General features: G+C 42.1%; 2 protein-coding genes across 2 annotated transcripts; one reads left to right on the top strand and one right to left on the bottom strand.

Moving 5' to 3' along the window:
* Positions 1-3,645: 3,645 nt before the first annotated feature.
* LOC118099880 (protein c-Fos) lies at positions 3,646-6,113 on the bottom strand. The gene is made up of 4 exons (XM_035144664.1): positions 5,793-6,113; positions 5,182-5,397; positions 4,961-5,068; positions 3,646-4,851 (listed from the first exon to the last, which is right to left on the bottom strand). The coding sequence occupies exons 1-4, from the start codon at positions 5,925-5,927 to the stop codon at positions 4,183-4,185; spliced, it is 1,128 nt and encodes a 375-aa protein (XP_035000555.1). The 5' UTR covers positions 5,928-6,113; the 3' UTR covers positions 3,646-4,182.
* Positions 6,114-10,737: 4,624 nt separating this feature from the next.
* Positions 10,738-14,114, top strand: LOC118099879 (protein c-Fos). Its single transcript, XM_035144662.1, has 4 exons — positions 10,738-11,012; positions 11,539-11,751; positions 12,575-12,682; positions 12,839-14,114. The coding sequence occupies exons 1-4, from the start codon at positions 10,884-10,886 to the stop codon at positions 13,523-13,525; spliced, it is 1,137 nt and encodes a 378-aa protein (XP_035000553.1). The 5' UTR covers positions 10,738-10,883; the 3' UTR covers positions 13,526-14,114.
* Positions 14,115-21,401: the final 7,287 nt, after the last annotated feature.

Genomic DNA, 21,401 nt, shown 5'->3' with positions numbered 1-21,401 from the left:
CTACAGACTAAAAATAAAATCCACAAAACTTTACACTCATTAACAGTATTTGTGACTAATCCCCATTTTCACATGCTTTAAATATACTGAAATATGAAATCACAACTGTCTATTAAACCTTACAAGGTCTGAAACCACTTTCATTCACTTTCAAAGGCAGAATTCATAGTGGATTAAATATTTTAAGGGGTTGAGAAGCCGACCGCAAGCTTCTTGTAAAACTGCTTTAATAATGCAACAATTGATTGACTAACCTTTTAATCACTGGCTCAGCATTGTGTGTGTGTGTGTGTGTGTGTGTGTGTGTGTGTGTGTGTGTGTGTGTGTGTGTGTGTGTGTGTGTGTGTGTGTGTGTGTGTGTGTGTGTGTGTGTGTGTGTGTGATTATGAAAGTCCTACATTTCCTGATTTTCTTAAATGAGTGTGTGGTGTGTGGTCAGGTGTTTGCACACCCTGTAACTGTCACTCTCTGAGTTTCCCTTGTTATCACTTCTGGGTGCAATTAAAGCAGAAATTACACTGATAAATACATATCAGCCAGACTGAAGTCAAACACAAGACTGATTTGTCATACACGGCCTCACATGAACACACAGAGGGTGCTGTAGAAACTCTATTTTATAGGGTACTGTGTCAGATGGAGTCACTCATGATGGTCAAACACCGAAAGGAACATATGAGAACAGATGTGCAATAGAATATAGATAGAGTGTAATTTAGCAGCACGGTATAACTGTATCGCTCTCGGCCACATGGGAAAGAATTGGGTTTCCTAAATCTTCTGTATCCATGTCTCGACAAAAGAAAAGGTACCAGGGGATTGGCTCTCTGTGAATATGGAGCCGAGCCAAACTGACTCCTCGTCGTCGTGGCACTGAGGCGAACTTGCCTGTTTCATCATCACTGTGCTCACAATTAGACCTAGGGAGGATCTCTCTCTCTCTCTCTCTGTTTCTGTCTGTCTGCCTCCTTCTCTCCCTGCTTCCCTCGTACACACATCATCTTCTCTTTTTCCTCCCACTCCCTCCTCTCTTTCTATCAGGCGCACGCTGCTGCCTGGTTCCTCCCCTGGGTCGCAGCATCGACGCAGGTTGGCGTCATAGTGGTCTAATTTTACTGCTGTTGATGCTGATGTTAAAAGAAGCAATAGGCACCTGCTATTTCTGCTGCTACCCCATCTCCCCGGGGCCGGCGAGAAAGGTATTAATAGACAGAGTTATTAGGCCCCGCATGGTCGCACTTACAGGCTTTATTGAGGAAAAAGAGGCTCTGCTTAAGTGCAACGGAAACAAGACAGGTACTCAGAATTCAGCTGTTATGCAACAACGACAGTGCTGACAAAACAACAGGTTCAATCCAAGCATTTTAAATGCTTTCAGGAAGCAAGAACCAAGGAGGCAGCTTTGTTCTTGTGCAACATAAATTCTTTAAATTCTATCAAATATTTGAATCTCCTGAGTTTGAAGTTATTCTCTGGAGGAGCTGGTCGACAGGAAGCAGAGTGACAAGGGCTGATATCCAGGCTGTGTTGCACAAAAGGGTGTGTCCACTGGGAGGGCTCCGACGTCAGCATGTCAGTTATTGCAAGATGGTAGACTTCCATCCAGCATGTCCCACACGCACACACAGACACACACACACACACACACACACACACACACACACACACACACACACACACACACACACACACTAAACCTAACCCTAACTCAACCTTAAAACATGTCTTGGACATGTTTTTTGCCCTCATAATGTGACTGCGTAAACAGTTTTAGGTCCCCACAACATGAGTAATACCTGCACCACAAACACACACACGCACAACAAGCACTCCTTGTGTAAAACCATGAAGCAATCTACTTTCCAATTAATCTTTTTATGGTGCAATATTGATAGAAGGTGACATAAGCAAGTAAGGAGAAATAATGACAAGTAAGAGGGAGCGGCTGGGAGGATTTATTCTTTTGAATCGTAAACTACGTGACAAATACACGATTGCAAAAATGGTATACAGTAAATTCTGACAAAGCTACAAAATTTATCTAAATACCCAAATCATGACATCAACAAATAAGCAGTTAGTTGGAAGACTGTCACTACATCATGAAATCATGTAGTTTAATGTGAAATTACATGACTGTTAGTGATGTCTTCATGTTTGCAGACTTCTTTTTTGTTAAGAAAAGATGCAAGAAACAGGATTACATAAGTGTTAACACATAGATGGATGCATGTAACTTATAAATCTAAGCTCACATGTAACTGAGAATATGAGTTGAAATGAAGAACCCAAACAATGTTAAAACCTTCAATTAAAGTGGGTTTTTAAAACTTGATAATTAAGGTGTTATAGTGAAGAAGAAAAGTTTTGCTTGAAACTGTTGTTACGTCTGTCTGTCTGTTTGTTTGTTGATTTGTTTGATTGTGAACGAGAATGTTAAAAAACTACATGACGGATTACAATTAAACTTGGTGGAATGTTGTAGTAAGGTGTCGAGAAGTGAACATTCGATTTTGGTGTGAATGTTCTTTTCTCTTTCTATAACAGTGGGCGATGGGGCATATTTTCCATATTTTCCTTGAGCTTGGTGAAAAAAATCAGGCATATTTAGTAAACTGATATCTGTGAGTGTGTGAATTTGGTTCACTGTGATTGAATGTAGGGAGACTGTTGGGCCTTGTGGGAGATATCATTACTGCATTAGAAATATATATATATATAACATTGCTAGACTATTTGAGACTCGTGTTTCTAGCTCACCACCTTCCAAATGACATTTTTCCGTGTGACCTCTTCATCAAACTGGACATTTTGATGTGATGTTGGCACATCTGTGTTAATCCTGGCCCGACTGTGGTGGATTTACTGTAGTCTCATTGTGTGCGGTGGGAAATATGAAGAAGTTGGAAACAGACTGTATATATAAAAAACACTTTACACCTCCCTTCCAGCTGGCTGCTTGTTCTTGTCCATTTGCAAGAACGGCTAATGTTTGTTAAGTCCAGACTGTGCTGTCTGTGCCTGTCATGCATTATTACTGAGGACACAGGGTTTCACGTGGGAAGTGATATTCAGAGATCACAGAGGGAAATGAAACCAGTTCAGACGCTCGTTTGGGATTCTCTTGTGTAACCAACCACATGTGTGCAGGCGTTGTCTCTGCATCGAGAATAAACCCCGATTACAGGAGGGAAATAAATCCCATTTTATTCCCCATTTGCTGCAGACACACCAACATATATGAGACACGGTTTGTGTCTGTGCAGAAACAGAGTCGGATCGAGCTGCACGTCTCAGACACCCGCAGCAAGCCAGTCCCACTTCACGCTCCAAATTTGGGCAAAGGAAGCCCGACGTCATCGCGCTGGGCTTGCAAGTTGAAAAAAATGGAAAGAACGCACTGACGTAAGAGCCCTGACGTATAGTTAACCTTGGCAACAGACGGAACAATAAATAGAGCCAGTGGAGGTGCAGGAAAAATACTTCCATGCCTTCATGGAGGCTAATTTTAGAGGCTGCTATAATTGTGTGATGTATACCACTGGAGCTACTGTTATATATATGACTCCTACAGAGAATATATATATATTTATGTAAATGAGTGTAATGAGAAGAGAGCCACAGATTGAAACAGAAGAACGTTGCTGAATTTGAATATCACTATATTTTATTTACATCTCTTACAAACACCATTCATCTTTTCTCGCTCCTGGTAAAAAAAATAAATTGAAATTTCATAAATTAAAAGCACTAATGTTTTCACAGAAAACTTTCTTATACTCAAAGATAGACCACTCAGACCAGGGTTAAGACAAAGCACGTCAGGTTTTTTTGTTGTTTTTTTTTTAGTTTCACAAACAGCTCACAATTACTCTCAGATTCCATCAACCAGAAAACAAACCGGATCAATAATAACTATTGCTCTGAACACACATCGATACTACAATGACTCTTGTTATCTAGCACCATAAAATCATATATCAACTCATAATGACTAGGTGGTATTAGTTAAAACATGCTTTTTAACTTGCTACATCGGTGTAATAGGCAAGTATAGATAAAGGCAAATCAAATCATAAATAATTTGCTGCCTGGTACAAGTCCATTCCATAGCCCTGTGATCTGCACATCTATCTCAAGACAATGTGCTTGAGGAAGTATTATTGTCTTTTGGAAGAGTCTTTAAAGAGCCAGCAGGGTCGGTGAACTGAGGGAGTCAGAGGACTGGTCGTTGCTGCTGCTTCCTCTCCTGTGGGCGATGCCACAGGTGGGGAAGGTCTCCGCCTCTGGGAAGGTAAACACAAACGAAGACGTGAAGGTGGTGCCGGCGGGGGTGCAGGTCACCACGGGTGTGCACAGGGGCTCAAAGTCACTGGTTTTGGCGTGAAGTGGCTCCCACTCCTGAGTGGAGTAGAGGGAGTTGGACAAGTCGACCTCAGGCACCGAGCGCGCCGTCTCCATCTCCGTCTTGGCCAGCAGATCCAGAGACTCCTCCAAGACAGAGGAGTCCAGGTCGGTCATCTTCACCGTGCTGCTGGAGAGGGTGCAAGTAGACAGGATGGAGCTGCTGCTGGAGAAGATGGAGTTGGAGGTCGAGGTGAAAGTCGGCTGAGCGAGAGTGGAAGCGGACCTCCTGGGGATGGTGGTCTGCAACTGGGAAGACAGCTCGGTGGCGAGGCAGGGGTGGGCAGGGGAGATGGAGACCATTGGGAAGTCTGTGTCCAGTTCGGAGGGGATTTTGCAGATGGGCTGGTGGGCAGCCAGGATGAACTCAAGCTTCTCTTTCTCCTTCAGGAGATTAGTGATATCACTCTGCAGGTTGGACTTCTCATCCTCTAGCACATCAGTTTCCTGTAAAGGATAGAGAGAAGGGCGGCGTTAACTCGGCTGCTGGATTACACGGCTCTTAAATGTGGTGAGAAATAAACCTTAATGAACAGTCAATCTGTGGGATACTTACAGCTTGCAGAGTGTCGGTAAGCTCTCGCCTCCTGTTACGGCATTTGGCTGCTGCCTGCTTGTTTCTCTCTCTGCGAACTCTCCTCTTCTCCTCCTCCTCAGGTGAGACCTGGACAGAAGAAAAATATGAGGAAAAAGTTAAGACCCAAGCTCTATGATGCACTGCAATAGGTTACTGCTTATTATAACACCTCAATAAAAGGATGGATGAGTGATAATTACCTGTTCTGATCTGCTCCTCCTGGAGTTATGACCCTTGGATGCAGACCTCATTGTTGGTCTGGGGTAGGCAGGGCTGGGGCCGTAGGGGTGAGCTCTGTGTGAGGGGGCCACCGAGGAGACCAAAGGCTGGACCATCCACTGCAGGTCCGGGCTCGTGGAAATGGCCGTGACGGTGGGGACGAAGGAGGCACTTGATGCTGTCAGGTCAGTGAAATCCTGGAATGAAAAGGAATGGAGGACCGTGAGTGAATTTGGAAGACTTTCAGAAGGGGGTGCAAAGCTGCAGGATGGGCATGAATGAAGCAGAGAGGGTCTATAAAAAGCTGGATGGTTTAAAAATATCCTTATGTCGTCAGCTATGACGTTGCACTCTCTCTGGAGTTTCCAGGTGGATGAATGAAAACTGCCATGCACTGTGAAGCTCAGGTCAACAGTCTATTTCATGCACTGTCTATATATAAATATATATTATATTATTCACCAGCTTATCTGCATTATTTGTTGAATGTTAAAAGGCTTTTATTTTTTCAATTAGTCCCTTGCAGGCACTTTAAAAATATGAAACGAGCGACAATGAAATAAATGTTTGAATAGAGTTTCACTGGACATACCTGAGACTGAGGGGAGCCCATGCTGGAGTAGGACCCCGCTGGGGAGGGATAATATCCCAGGTTGTCCCCGGACGGTGAAGCGGTGCTGCAGCGGGAGGAAGAGTCGCACTCCGCGTTGAAACCGGTGAACATCATGGTTCCCAGGCAAATAGTAATTCAAATCAGCAACAACAAGTAGGAAGATCCAGGCAAAGTGTGCCGCAGAAGGGGTGTGTGGAGCTGAAATGAGGAAATCCCTTTGGTAGGTTTCTGAACTCTGAAGTTTTGCTCCCGGTTTGTTCTCTTTTCTATCAGCTTCAGAAAGTTTGAATGCCAACTCTGGAGGCTCGCAGCTCCTTTATAGTCTGCGAACAGCCGGCCCAATGACGTCGGCCGAGGGGAGTGCTCCTCACCAAGCCCCGGGGGGAGGATAAACACAGAACACCCTGTTGAAAACGCCGCAACACTCCCAGCTAATGCTTTTATATTATTTGAATACCCTAAATATTGACTGTTTACTATGTTCTTCTGCTGTTTGAAGATAATAAAGCCCGCATTTAACAACATTTGTCAAATTTACCCCCGTGAAATGGAATGTTCCAGACACGGGATCCCCAGTACGTAATTTTCCAAATATGGTGCATCCTGTAATAGGGGCGGGTCCTGCTGGGAAATGCACCTTCCGAGATTGGCCGACAGCGACGTGACGTTATGCAAGAGGACAACAAACACAAGGCTGTTGTGAGAAAGTGAAGAACTGGGACGATAATGGTCAGCTAAAGTACTACCTACACACCACAGAGCATTAATAGATAGATTAGAACATGCAAATGTGTCTGTTCTGAGGCAAAGTGTGACAACCACACGCAATCAACCACACACTTTAGCACTGCTGGTGGATTTATTTTTAAATAATCAGGCCAACTTACATTAAACAGTTCTTTAACATATAATTATTTAGCTTATATCAATAATCTGATACTGTAATGGGACCTGATTTTAAATCCTTTTTTTAAACTTATTTAAGGCTTTGAGGCCTTTTTATTGCTAAGTGCATTACATGGTTTGAGAAAACTCTTGCAGTGTCAATCAGGTTCAAAGTGAGAGTTTTGGTATTGCAGATTTAAAGTTTTTAATTTGGCACATTTGACACAGTTACTGTTAGAGTTAGAGTAAAAAATAAGAACTAGTCAACGCAGGTTAAGCGAAGATGATAAATATATAACGACTCTACTGTGTACTTGTTATGTCTTTGTACCATTTTAAGTGTCTTGAATCTGGGTTTATGCATATCAGTTGTGTGTATTTTTTGCTGCTATTTATGTTTCTTTTTACTGCACACTACTTCAAGAGCATGGGGGAACAAGGAGTTGAGCCAAAGTGCTTTACAACCATAGCAAAAGAAACAAGCACGGATTAAAGACAACATGTAGTAAGTCAGAAATAAGGTTTGTGGAAACTAAAAACACAGATATACAAATAAATAGATCAAGAAAAATAATGATAGGCACTATCAGAAATGATTGGGTACAGAGGGTTCTGGAGGGGGATTTGCATGAAGTTCCATTTGCACACCCAAGACAACCTTATGTAAACGTGAAGCAGGTTTACCTTGGATTTATGTCAGAGCAGAAGCCGTTGCGTGTGTACTATGCCTTCAGGCACTGCTTGTACCCAGTGTGCAATCCAAGCAAGGGTGTGTTCAGTTGCAGAGCCAGCTGATAACAGGTTTCTGAGGTGTACTTTTCCACAACAGCAGTTTGCTTTTCTTCCTCTCTCAGCAGTGTTTGAACTCGTCCTGTGAGGTCTTCCCTCTATCAGACTGTGGCAGAGGGAATCCTCACACCTCTCACCTAGCTACACAAAAACCTGAAATGCAGCAGGACACATCACACTTTACATTGATCTTTGAATTGATGTTTAACTGCATTAGTTTATGGCTTAACAACATGTGCATAACAATATTTTCATTGCAATAAACACGCAAATTAAGATGATCTGTATTTTTTTAATGTAATCTATACTGTTTAAATAAAAAAGTAGGACATTTAGGACTAACACAAGGACCCCATGTTAGTTTTACTGATGTCAACATGTTGATGGCATATTTTCATTGTTGTTTATTCATTAAAATGGAGGGAGGACAGAAAAAATGGAAAAGCATTAACAGTTAGATGTTATTGTTATTCTAATAATTATGAATATTTATAATTATTGTTGTTTTTTGTTAATAATATAGGATTACTCAGAAATACTGTAATTACAAAGTGTTACAGGCTGCAGTTTAATATGTGTTGGAACTGTGAAAATGCATAAAGATTAACAGTTTAATATGTGTTGGAATTGTGAACATGTCATTAAAGATATACAGTTTAATAACAGGGTTATTGTGTGAAAGTGCATCAATGTAGGTTAAAGGAGTCGTGCTCTCTTTCCCGCGCTCGTGTTTTGTTTAACATTCCTGGTTGCCCTAGCAACACTCCACCCCTTCGCGTCAGTGACGTCCTTGATTTGCATGACAACAAAGATCGTTTGTTTTCGCAGCGACGAACCACTCGACAACGTAATACAGAAAACCGGCCCGGCAGCGTCGCCCTCCCGCACACACTTTCGACGTCATTACGTCAGCGGACGTCTAGACACGTCTGGGTTCCGGGAAAGAGGGGTGGAGTGAGAGCTCTGTCTGTCCTCCCGTCTCTGTGCGGAGCAACGGAATGAAACGGGACACCGAACAAAACGTGGACATGATGTTTGAGTGTTTTTGTTTGACTGGTTGGCAAGAAGAGCAGCTTCACTACCACTGAGCCGCTGTACAGGACACTCTGACTCTGTGATGCAACAATAAACACACAGCACAATACAAATAAAAGATAGGGTTCATTATAAGCACGTATAGGTCCCAAGAAAAACTTGATTTAGACCATGAAGACAGACAGACAGACAGACAGACAGACAGACAGACAGACAGACAGACAGACAATTCAAAATACAAAGTATATTATAAAAAAATGAATACACACAGACGCTTGTATGTATATATATATGCAAACATATGTAAAGTGAGAGAGAGAGAGAGAGTTCAACATGGTAACAGATAAGGTATTGGTATTGGGAGGAAACAAATAATATCAATAAATGATAAAACCTAATTTGGGGAAACGTACAGTAACACTCACACTCAACTATAAGTTTACTTTGTATTTTCCTATTAGAATTATTTCACTTTTAATTTGATCTGCTTTATATTATAACTAATCTTTTTGAAATAAATCTCTTGAGTCCAGTCCATTAGGCCACATACAGCCGCAGCAGTGCTGTTATTCAAGATCACAATTACGATAACACACGATCTACTTGGCTACTTAGCATAAACTTTGAAAGCTGATGTCACTGCGCCTAAAAATAACCTCCTCTCTGTTGTGTCTATTCACGCTCAAGTTACTGGGATGAAAACAAGTGTTTTTGAAGTCTGGTATAGGGGGGGGTCGTCTGCACTTGTTATGTCCGACCTTTGAACCACTGAGCCGACACGCACGCAGGCAGTGGGGTACATGAATGGGGGTGGAAGCCGACCACCTAATGATGTGCCGGTAAATAAGCCCAGAGGGGGCTGCCACTGCCGGGAAGCCGTGAGTACCCCCTCCCCTCTTTCCTATTCACCGTGCATCCCTCTCACTTCAGTGGATCTGTGAGGTCATCTGGAGCCTAAATATAGCAAATCCAAACCCCTTCTATTGTCACAGGAGCTGATTTAGACTGTGGGAATGATGCGTGCATATAGGTGCCAGTAAACTGCACCAACAAAAGCAGTATTGTGAGGGGGACTATCAATAGGCCTGATACTTCCAGTTATATGCATTCACACATTTACACATTTACGCATTTACACTATACATCTGCATAGCTCCCTATTGTTGAGGCAGATGAGGGTCAAGTGCAGGAGCTCCCCCTCCTCTTCCTCCTCATGTCTCCAGCAGCATCTCTATAATCATCCTCATGACGCTGATATCAGATACATTGCCTGACGGGTATTTTAGCGCGTGTTTCACTTTCCTTTTGTGACTGTGAGTGAGTGGGCCACACACACACACTCACTCACACACGCACACACACACACACACACATACGCGCGCCCCCTACTTCGTTCTCCCATTGCTCGGAAACACCATATATGGTTCGACGGGTCCACTCTGTGATTGGCTGCTCTGCTGCAGCGACAATTCTGTTGCTGGAGCTCTATTCATATGCAGAGACAGGTGAAAGGCGATGTGATGTATTGATCACGGTTGAATGGTCGATTATAGGTGATCAGTAATTGGCTGCTAGGATGAGATGGGTTCGTGCATTTATATATATATATATAAAAAAAGGTTTCACTATATTGCTCCATGTGTTGAATTGGGGTGTTTCTATAACATTGGATCGCAGAGGTTATAGAGTTGTTCTGATCCGGGTTCTCCAGTGGGAACATGAAGTACTGAAGACACCAGACTCACCGTTGTAAACTGTTATCTATAAAATGTCAACACATTGTATCTCCATCACCTCCCTTCACCTCCAAGGGCATTTCTGTTGCCACCAATGCGGCAATATACACTATGTATATATTTAAAACAAATAATATATTTATAAGTCTCGTCAACGTATGTGGACATGACGGGAACATAATGTATGATGCAGATGCTGCATACATGAAATGACGTAGTTCATTCATGGCTATGGGCACCTCTTGCAGGCGGGGGTGTCCCTTTCTATATTCTCTCTATTTTTTCACATTAGAGCAAATGAAATGTGTTAGTAATAAAAACAGGCTGCTTAATATTGTTGTTGATGCGTTTCGGGGATTTCAATGGGAAATGGGAGACCACCTGCTTGCTTTTCCCCCCACCCTTCCACCTTCCCCCTCTGTGGAATGGTTCAGTCTCACCACACGGATTTCATTCATAAAATTCCAGCTCACTATAAAAGGCGGGCCCCACTATCTGCACAGTTACCATTTATGAAACTGGCAAATGGAATATAAGTAGCTGTCATTTTTTGGGGGGGCTATTAAGACAAGAGAAACTAATCTTTTTATTTTGAATGCAGTGATTTTTTTTTTTAGATGAGAACATGCATCCAGACTCCTGCACTGAGTACGACTCGTCCTCCAGCTGTAGCACAGCATCGCCTGGCGGGGACACCCCTGGGTGCAGCCAGCATCCTCCTGACTCGCTTTCATCATCAGTGGACAGCGCCAAGGTACAAGCGGACCCCAGCCTCAAAATCTGAATCCTCACAAAACGGGATAATTGATGCATAAGGATTAATATAGGTTGCACTCCTCATTTTCTGCACACACACCCGAGTGCATTTCATAGAGAGAATTTTCTTGAACAGGATTAGTGTCCCGTGCTGAGGATGGCTCCATACGAACACATATGCAGTGTCTATATTGTCTCTTTGCGTCTGTGGGGGGATCCGTGAAGACAGAGCGATAATGTTGAAGGAAATTGATCGTAATAGACTTTATAGACACATGCATCACGTCTTGGTCGTGACCTTTCATTTTAGAGTGAGGATGGTGAAAATAGAGGGATTGGGATTTGATGATTTTCATGCACAGACAGTATGGATTCTTCTTTTTTTGCAATCCTCAGCCACATGATTAATGCACCATATAAACACATGTAAAGGTCAGCCCTGGATGCGATTGCTTTTAAATCAGTGTTTGCCTACGTGCATGCATATAAATGTCTCTGCAAATGTATTTTTTTTCTTTTTGCAGGACAGTGACACCAGCGCATCAGACTCCTTTGTTCCGACCGTGACTGCCATCTCAACCTCGCCGGATCTGAGGTGGATGGTGCAGCCGACGGTCCTCACATCTGTCTCCCCGTCGTCCGGACGCGCCAAGACCAAAACGCACGGCGCGAACCATCGGCCGTCGTCAGGTGCAAACAAGGCGAAGCCCTCCAGCAGGAAGGGCCAGAGAGAGCAGGTATATTTGCCTGTGTATAAATATATCTAGACAGGGTTATTGGGGAGGGGTGGGGGCGATGGAATATCATTAACAGAAACAACGTCACGTGCAATCAATCAATCGATCAATCAATCAATCAATGCAATATTCATTTCTCTGCGCAATTCAACGGCTCAAGTGCAACGCTGTATATATTCTGTTTACATTTAATATAGTCTTTATATTCTAGTGATACTTTTATATTTGCTGCGTTAATTGCACATTTACCTATTATTACCTGTGTGTCTCCATCAACACATTTCCTCATTGTGGGGCTCATAAAGGAAGGTCATATTTGATCTTATCTTACATCTCCTCAACGATATCCGTCCTCCACTGTCCTGTTGGGGAGTATCGCGATATTTTTCGAATTGAATGATGAATTCAAATTTCAATTGTTTTTTGCAGTTTAAGTGAAATTAACGTAGCGAGTGTAGTGTAAGTGAACGACTGCAGGGAGGAACACACAAAAGAGGCGATTGGATTGTGTCTAATTGGTGCAGCGAGTCCTAATTACTGAGAGAAACGAGCACATGCCCCGTGAGTGATGTGCACGGGCATGGATGGGAAATTGCATAAAACGCGCGCTCACGTGGGCTGCCTCGGCTCGACGGTGGGTGCTGCGTTTTTAACGCCTGAGCTGCAGGAGGGGAGAAGATGCTGCACCGAGCACACATCAGTATTCCCATGCAGCATACATTCACTTTTTGGCAAGAGAGGTGGTGTGGAAGAGCCAAACGCTGACATGGCGAAACCAAGCAGGATGCAGCGTTTAATAGACTGTGTCTGTGATTGATTTCAGCCCTCCAAAGAGGAGGACGAGAGGCGCAAGATCAGGAGGGAGAGGAACAAGATCGCTGCAGCCAAGTGTCGCAACAGACGGAGGGAGCTGATAGACACTCTACAGGCTGTAAGTGGCATTGTATAGAGGAGATTCACACGGCATATGCACCCATCCGAAAGCTGAGGGCACGTACAGTGATGTGTGACATGTCAGAAGTTATTAAAGGTTACTGCAGCACAGCAGGGAGGACTGTTTTTCTGATTGTGTCCCTCCTCTCCTCAGGAAACCGACGAGCTGGAGGAGGAGAGGTCCACCCTCCAGACGGAGATAGCCGACCTGCTGAAGGAGAAGGAGAGGCTGGAGCAGGTCTTAGCCTCCCACCAACCATCCTGCAAGCTCCCTGCAAGTGATGCTGATGAGGAGGAGGAGGATAGTGAAGATGGTGATAACATAATGATGCAGGATCCCCCGCCCTCCCCACAGCTGCTGTCCATCATAGAGAATGGGAAACCACCAGAGAGCAATACAGCAATGGGAGAAGCCCCTATAATTGGCCAAGACATGGATGACGTCCCCTGCATCCCCGCCGCTGCCATCTTGGGGAACTCCAACATCCTCCTGTGCTCGAGCGCGGAAGAGGAGGCTCTGGAGGACTTGAAAGGAGACGACCTGGATGACCTGGTGCCCAGCCTGGAGATGGCGGTGACCTCCGAGACGGCCTCATCCGTCCCCGACATAGACCTTAGCGGCCCCTTCTGCCTCTCAGACTGGGAAACCCTGTACAAGTCTGTGGCGAACGACCTTGAATCTTTGAGCACCCCCGTCATGTCTTCCAGTCCCACTTGTAGCAACTACCGCACAATGTTCTCCTTTAACTACCCTGAGATTGATTCCTTGGCCGACGGCTGCGAGGGCCTCAAAGGAAGCCTCGGAGATAGTCTCAACTCTCCAACACTTCTGGCCTTGTGAACGGAACCACGTTATGCAATGATACTTTAAATCGTATTCTAACCAGCCAGCAAGCTATGATCTTTCTCAAGTAACCTTTTGTAGTGTGAGTTTTGATGTTGTGTAAACCTGAACATCGAAGGGTTGTGTATACGACATGTTTTTTCTGTGAGAGGGTCGATTTTCTTCCACGCTGCCGGTGCAAGTCTCCAAAAAAACGAGTCTTTGTGCCGGTGTGAAAAACAGTGCATGCAAATACACGTCATCAGTGATTCAAGAAGAGGTGGTAGCTTGTGTTTTTAAAATGCCTAAATGTGATGTGATGTTAGATCATGCTCAGTAGCCTCTCTGTGTGTAATATAGTTGTGTTGTAACACGCGAAAAAAGAAGGGTCGCTCATGTGTAGCATATCGGTGTCACATCTTGCTGTAAGGAGTCCCCCCCCCGACCTAACATTTGCTTTAAAGGTTTTCCATTAAAAAAAATATATATCACGTCATGTATTTTATCAAGATGTATTTTATGACATAGTTTATTTTTTTACTTATAAAGAATGATCAGATGCAAAAATATATACATAATGCTGGAAATAAAGTGAGTCAACTGCAAACCTTTTTGTTGTTGTCATTCGGTCTCACCACAGGTTTCACAGGATCCACTCAGGGGCCATTTTGAAGCTTTCAGTCATGATCATCCTCAGCAGATGAGGAGACAAGTTGATGACCAGTTGAGACGCTTTAAAAACAAGAAGTCCTTAGAAAAAAAAGGAAATGTGAACGTCTGGAAGTCCATGACAAACTCTGAAGAAGATTGTGCAGATATGATTGAAAGCTGTGTTTCCTTGAGAGCAATTTCCAATGTTTAGAGTGATCTTTGCACCTCAGCCTTTAGGCCAACATGGATGAGCAGACCTTAAAATTGTTAATTTGAGTATTTTACAATTACCTAACAAGCAAGAAAACATGTCTGCCAAAAGAAGACCATGAAATATGATTGAAAGCTCCTGAACAGAAACTAAATGTGTATTGTAGTGAGAGATTCTTCTATGAGCCTTTCTATAATTTTCATTCTTAATGTATTTATTTGTGTCTTTATTCGAGTTACAGAACACCTTGTGATGGGAGTTCCTTGTTTACAGAGCATTTCTCACCTTCTCATGCTTCACAACTCTTATCTTGTCTTTATAATGAAGAACATGGAATAGGACTAAAAGTTCAAGAACAGCTACTAAATCTACCTTTTTAGTGATAGAAATGTAATTTTTAGAGCATTTTTACATGTATCTTATCTTGTCTGTTCATCGAGTGATAAATCTTAATGTGATCAATAGCTCCAGGACAGCTACTAAATGAACCTTGTAGAGAAAGTTCCTTGTTTACAGAGCATTTCTCACCTTCTCATGCGTCATGTGTCTTATCTTATCTGCTCCTGTAGTGATAAAGGTCATGTAAGTGGACCAAGCTCCATAACAGCTACTAAATAAACCTTGTAGTGATAAATATTAATTTTTTTGAGCATTTCTCATAGTTTCATGTATCTTGGTGATAAAGATCATGCAATAGGACCAAAAGCTCCAGAACTATAATGAACCTTGTAGTAATAAAGATCTCATTTTTAAGAGCATTTCTCATATTTTCATGTATCTTATCATGTGGTGATGATAACTGCTGATACAGATTTCTTAATATACTTTAGAAAACTTATTTTAAAGTGTCCCTGATATTAATATTCCACGCAGTTGTCGGTGGGTCTATTTTTGGCTCCATGGCTCCACACAGAACATAAAGTACAGTGTGGGACTGAGCCGTTTAAAATGAGTGGGAATAAATGATCACTTATTCATTCATCGCTCCACTATTGTCACGGTCAATCCGACTCCGCACCGCAGCACAGTGCGTGCTCCGCGTGACGTCAGCACGCGCTGGGCCCCGCGTCGGCTCACTTCCCTTTGACCATGTTTGGGTAATTGCGGTTGTTTTGTTTCCATGGCGACGGGTGTCATATTTCACGGGCCCGGAGCGAGCGGAGCGCTGTTACCGGAAAATGTCGAAGCGGGAGCCCGAACAAACGAGACCTCTTGGGTCACGTGCCTGATGATAAGTGGACTAATTAGTAATTTATCAGTAATATAGAGTTCCCGGAAAAACTGCATTTAATACCCACGGTGTGTCTGATGTCCCAGTGAAACCAGGACATGGTGTTTCTGTGCGGCAGCAACAGTGTCTGCACTTAATCTTACCACATGCAGCCCATCTGCTTTTATAGATGAAATAAATACTATATCTTTCACATTCTACTCGTTTACACTTTACATAAGCAGGTCTCAGGAGAAGTGCAAGAGAAGTGCAGTATTTGTTGTCTTCAGTAGGGGGGGCTACAGAGTCTGCAGAGAGAAGCTGAGCAGCAGCAGCAGAGCCTTCCCTCACAGCACCCAGAGGTGTTACACAAAGATCCTGCACATTCACTTCTCTCATCAAAGTATCCATTGTCATGTCAAAGACATAATACTACAATAATATAGTAATAACTAAAAAATCTGCAGGTAAAACAGGCGTCTGTAGTGGTAGTAGTATCAGTATGAGGGTCATCAGTAGTGAATATGAAGGACAAAAAGTATAGTAGACTGTAGAAATATACAAATAAATGTGTACATGTAGAAATACAGAAATAAAGGTGTAAATTCACAAATAAATATATTAATGTAGATATATAAATTAATGGATATAGAAATACAGAAATAAATAAATAAATGTAGAAATGCAGAAATATTATTTTTCACCACGAAGTCCTATATTTATTATTTATTTATTGGTATGTTAAATGATTTATTGCTGCATTTATATATTTATTTATTTACAGTTGCGCCATTTATGGCCTGCTTAATAAAAGTGTAAAATCTGAAACCTCAGCAGATTTCAGCCCTCATCTCTCAACACCCTTATTGGTGTATGTTTTATGAGCACAGTTGTTTTGGTCTCGACTTTTTCATTAATACAAAACCAAGATTTAAAAAGCTCTCTTGTATGACTCCATTGGTTTGGTGTATTTCAGCTCAAAGACTTTTCCAGGATCATGTTTTGTTAGCAAAACTGAGGTGAATTAGTTTACAACAAATGAATGACTTGTGTGTTCTACTGCAGATGTAGCATGATGCAACTTTTGAAACTTAAATGCACAATGCAAATAGTCTGTAGAAAACAGGGGGCCCTGGTGTTAAAAGTGGAAATACAAGATTAGCGTCTGCTCCGTCTGAAGGAAAATATGCCTAAAGTGATGCACAAGACCTTTTGAATATTTCCATTCGATGTAGAAATGGATGCAAACAGAAACATGGTGTCAAAATTGAATACTTCATTGTGTAAACATATAACTTCAATATAGAGCTGGAGGAAGGTGACACATATCACACACATAAATGCTGTACTTTTATAGTGGTGTTGCTTCACATAGACACTTCCTCTACCACCAGAGTGCCAGCAAGCACTGGACTCACTCAACTCACTCGAATAAAAACTCTTCCCCTTCAGCTCACATCTCAGACAGCAGGGTTGCGGCTTGATGGTTGGGAACAACTCACTATGTGATAAAACAAATCTGAAACAGGCTGTGGAGATGGGAAACATCACGCTGCTGGACACGCAGAGTCTGACAGAACAAGAGGACAGAGAGTGAGTCAGACGACAGCAGAGCCGTTGACAGGCCCATCCATCATCACTCTAAAATAGCCGAGCACCGAGGCATCACGCACACACACGGCTGATTAAAAACACGGGCTAGTGAGGATGATAGTGGAACAAAGTGCCCAGGGCCCCTACGTGTGGAGGCCCCTAAAAAGCTTTAACTCAAAGGGTTATTTTAAACTGCAAATCTAAAATAACATTTTTGCATTTAAAATAATATTATTGCCTCTCAGTCAGAATAGTTTAATATAACCATAACACACATTCTGAGTTTGTGGTGTATTGGTCTGAAGAGTAAAATATCCTTTGTGTATAAAATGTAAAAGTCCTCGGTAGATAGCTCTAAGTCTTATATTATTACTTTACATGATATTGTTGTTGTTATAATTCTGGTTTCCAAGCTGCTAAATACATAATTTTATCTGTATAAAGTTTAGTTATTTTAGTAATTTTTAATGTCTTGGTGATATATCTGCATTTTATTAACTGGACTAGTAAAATCACAACTTATAATGCAGTTGATTATTTCAATTTGGTGAAATAACACTTTGAAATGGAATGCAGTAGAAATATAAAGTTTCATAAAATGAAAATGATGCTGTACAAGTACCTCAAATTGTTGTTACAGGCTGAACACATCGTGTTTGACCATGATTACAGCTCCTCTCATGATGTGTGGGCATGTTCACACTGCTTGATTGACAGCTCCGTCTCACACCCCATGCTTACATCTGTGTGGGTGGGTCAACTTTCCCTTTTATCTTAATCATCCTTATTATTTAAGGTGTGCGTTTGGACCTTACATAAAAACCACGATAAGTCAGGATAACCTCAAAGTGAGCAGGAGTCTAAATATTAAACAGTTTTCAGTGGAAAAAGACCCGTAGTTGTGTGAATTACAAAGCACTAACATGCATTACACAGTCCAATCTTTGTAATTGTAATATTTAACGTCGTAATTATACAAAATGTGTGTGAAAAGTTATTAGCTGACACATTTAGGCCTCCATAGTCAATATTTGAAATGTTTGAGGACGTTTCTGTATCCCTATGTTCATGTATCCATTCATGTTCACTTTTGGGAGACCCACAAAACTAGAGTGGCACTCAGTAGAGCACATTCCTCCACCAAGGCCCAACAGTCCCCTTGAATTTAATCCAGCTGCATCAAATTGCACACACTCATAGACATCAGCTCCCTAAATATGCCTGATTGTTATCATCAAGATAGGTAATCAGAGAATCCCCCACAAGGGTCTTACTAAAATGATGACTTAAATAAGAAAAATGTGGATTCATCATGTCTGTGAAGACTGACTGAACAAGTGTACGAGTTTTCCATTTACCACAGCTTAGTCTCAGCCTCTGTAGCTTTTGTTTAATTGGCCTTTGTATAAAGATTTTCTGGACTAAAGTGAAACCTGCATTTTAAAAGTTGTTCAAAGGACAGTCTTCCTTCTCACTGCAGCAATGTTACGGGTTGGAGTTACTCCAGGCAGCATCAGCACCCTGTAATAATATGTCTCACATCTCCTGGTTACAGTCCATCTATCCTTCTGTTATTTGTTGTTTGCTCACTGTTTCCACCTCTGATATCTCACCCTCGTACGCCTCCTGACCACTGTTTCCTCATGCTCACCCTGATATTCCCATGGAAGTGTTATATTTACACAGATAAATCAATGACACACGGGTTTGGGAAGGCGGGGTCACCTGACACGAATAATGCTGTGAGCGAACAACCTCGCCAAAAGACAGTGTGGATATCGTCATGAGCTCAAAACAATACTGCCGGGTTCCAGTGGGAGACAGAGGGCACCTCCAGTGTTACAGCAGGACAAAAGAACGTGATCCAGTGGGGATGTGGTGCTTTAATATTTTTACGACCATGTCATTCAATTAAATAATGTAAAATTGCAGAAGATTTCATGTCTTTGTGCAGAGGGATTGTGCTTTTTATAGACTCTGATAAATCAAATGGTGAATCCATTTGTCACAGCACTAATACAGTAACACTGGGAGCTTTTACTCCAATGGAAACAGGATCAGTGGTTGTGGTGAGGAGGGGTTGGGTGGGCTGCTGGCATGATAGCAGGCAGCCTGTTTTAGTCGGAGGGAGATGAAGATGAAGATGAAGAGGAGGGTTTATGTCAAGCACCGGCACGCAATTGGTGCACATCTGATTTCTGTGAATGGGAGTCTGCCACAGGCCTCAGTCCATTACAGAGGATATGAACGGTACATCTGTCCCATTGATATAAATGATTACACATTAAAATGTTTAATTCATCACCTAAGAGTTTGACGTCTGGTAAGTAAAATGAGAAAAATAAGAATTTCCATTGACTCCTGAATAAGTAGTAGTCATAAAATGGGAAGTATCGCTCTGTAGCAATACGCCGTTTCAAGATGTGATTGCCTAAATGGAAAAGTACTGGGCATCCACCATATGGTCCTAAATATCCTTGATTTAAAGATGTGCATCTTTACGTGTCGCTAGACGTGTTTTGACGTGATCTACAACCGTCAGAGATGAATTGGAATGAAGAAAAAAAAAGGGAAGGAAGGATATTGAAGGGAGCAGTTTTAAAAATAAAGTTTGTTCATAAAGTCTGCAGTGATGAGTCAGGATTGTGTCTGGAGGTGTCTGGTTCACTGGGTATTTCCCAAATATGTGAAGCTGGATGATATAACGACAAATTACTTCAACTTTAAATCAACAAATAATAATAATGACTATAAACTATAAAGTGCTTCAAGGCAGCATGATAAAAGCAAATAAAAAAATAATTCAAATGTCAAGCAATCATTAATCAAAATGATCCAAACTAGTAAGATAGGATGATATAAAGCAATAAAAATGATCAAATGAAAATAGAATAGAGGTTAGAAGAATGCCATTGTATCAAATCAGCATTATAAGGTGACTTAGAAAATAAAATAAGTTCAGACCACAAGACCAGTAGAAGCATATTCATAAAGTATGATATCTAAAACCGATTTAAAAGAGGATAAGTCAGTCTGATGTCCTTGAGGAGTTTGTTCCATTGCATCTGTGCCCGAACAGAAAAGACCCTCTCGGTCAGGAGATCAGCGAGGTGCATGTGTGGGATTCCAGAGCGAGCATTAAATGGTATTAACAGGATCTCAAAACCAGTATCGGAGTTTACCAGGAGCCAGTGAAATGACATGGGGAATCTGGCGGCTGGATAAAATGTGATTCATGTAAACTTTGCTGACTCAGACAGGTGCATAATGAGTTGGTCTAATCGAGAGAAAATAAAAGCATGTGTCACAATCTCAAGATTGCTGCTGGGTAAAATGGAGTTGATCTCTGAGGGTCACCCGAAAATATCTCTAGGAGTATATAGCTCATGTTTTAGCCTCAAATGGCGTCATAAACACAAATAAAAAGACAGAAGAACATCATGAGAGCTTGTGAAAAATGTACTTAATAAAACAAAATGAATAAAAATCCATAAAACAGTTATAATACTTTTTACCTTGACTTGTGACGCCCACACACCAAGAAGTCTGCATGAGTTTGGAAAAGCTGTAAAACCACAGAGTGCACCCGTCTCCATTCATCATTTGAGCAGCTGCAGGGAAACAAAGGTTCAAGTTTTAATGCACAGACTTTCTGCAGGACTGGAAAAGACGAGAACAAACTCAATATATATGTTGAGATTTAATTTTGAGCATCCGCATAATAATTTAATACACGCTTTCTGCATCAGATACTGATTTTCCACAAGAGCTTTAATGTTTCTCGTCATGTCTGTGTATCGCTACATGTTCCTTTAAACGTGATCTTAAAAAACAAATGAACATTCTTTGAATTCTTAGTCTACATATCCAGACTGGTATATATATTTTTTCACAGCGTTGTTATCGTGGCTTATTATTCCTGGCAGGGACCCTTCTCTCTTTAAGCACCGACTGGGCCTGCACCATGTGTGTTGGTGCACTTTGTGACGTCCCTGGCTGCCGGCCTGCAGGCGCACAGGAACTCGGCTGAAGGTCCACACCAGCCAAGGGGAAAACCTCTGTCTTAATCATGGCAGCCCAGCACCCCCCTGTTTTATGAAGTCTGTCTGCTCGTTGGTTCAGTTCTGCTTTATTGACCCCAAACGTCTCCCCTAAAATTTGTCATCCACGTTCAGAGGAACCGTGACACACCAGACCCCCCCCCTCTTCTTCCTCTCGACCTCCCCTCA

This window comes from Hippoglossus stenolepis, chromosome 20 (assembly GCF_022539355.2).
Source record: "Hippoglossus stenolepis isolate QCI-W04-F060 chromosome 20, HSTE1.2, whole genome shotgun sequence".
Taxonomy (NCBI): domain Eukaryota; kingdom Metazoa; phylum Chordata; class Actinopteri; order Pleuronectiformes; family Pleuronectidae; genus Hippoglossus; species Hippoglossus stenolepis.
Note: the sequence above shows the minus strand (reverse complement) of the source record. Positions and strands in the feature narration are given on the sequence as shown.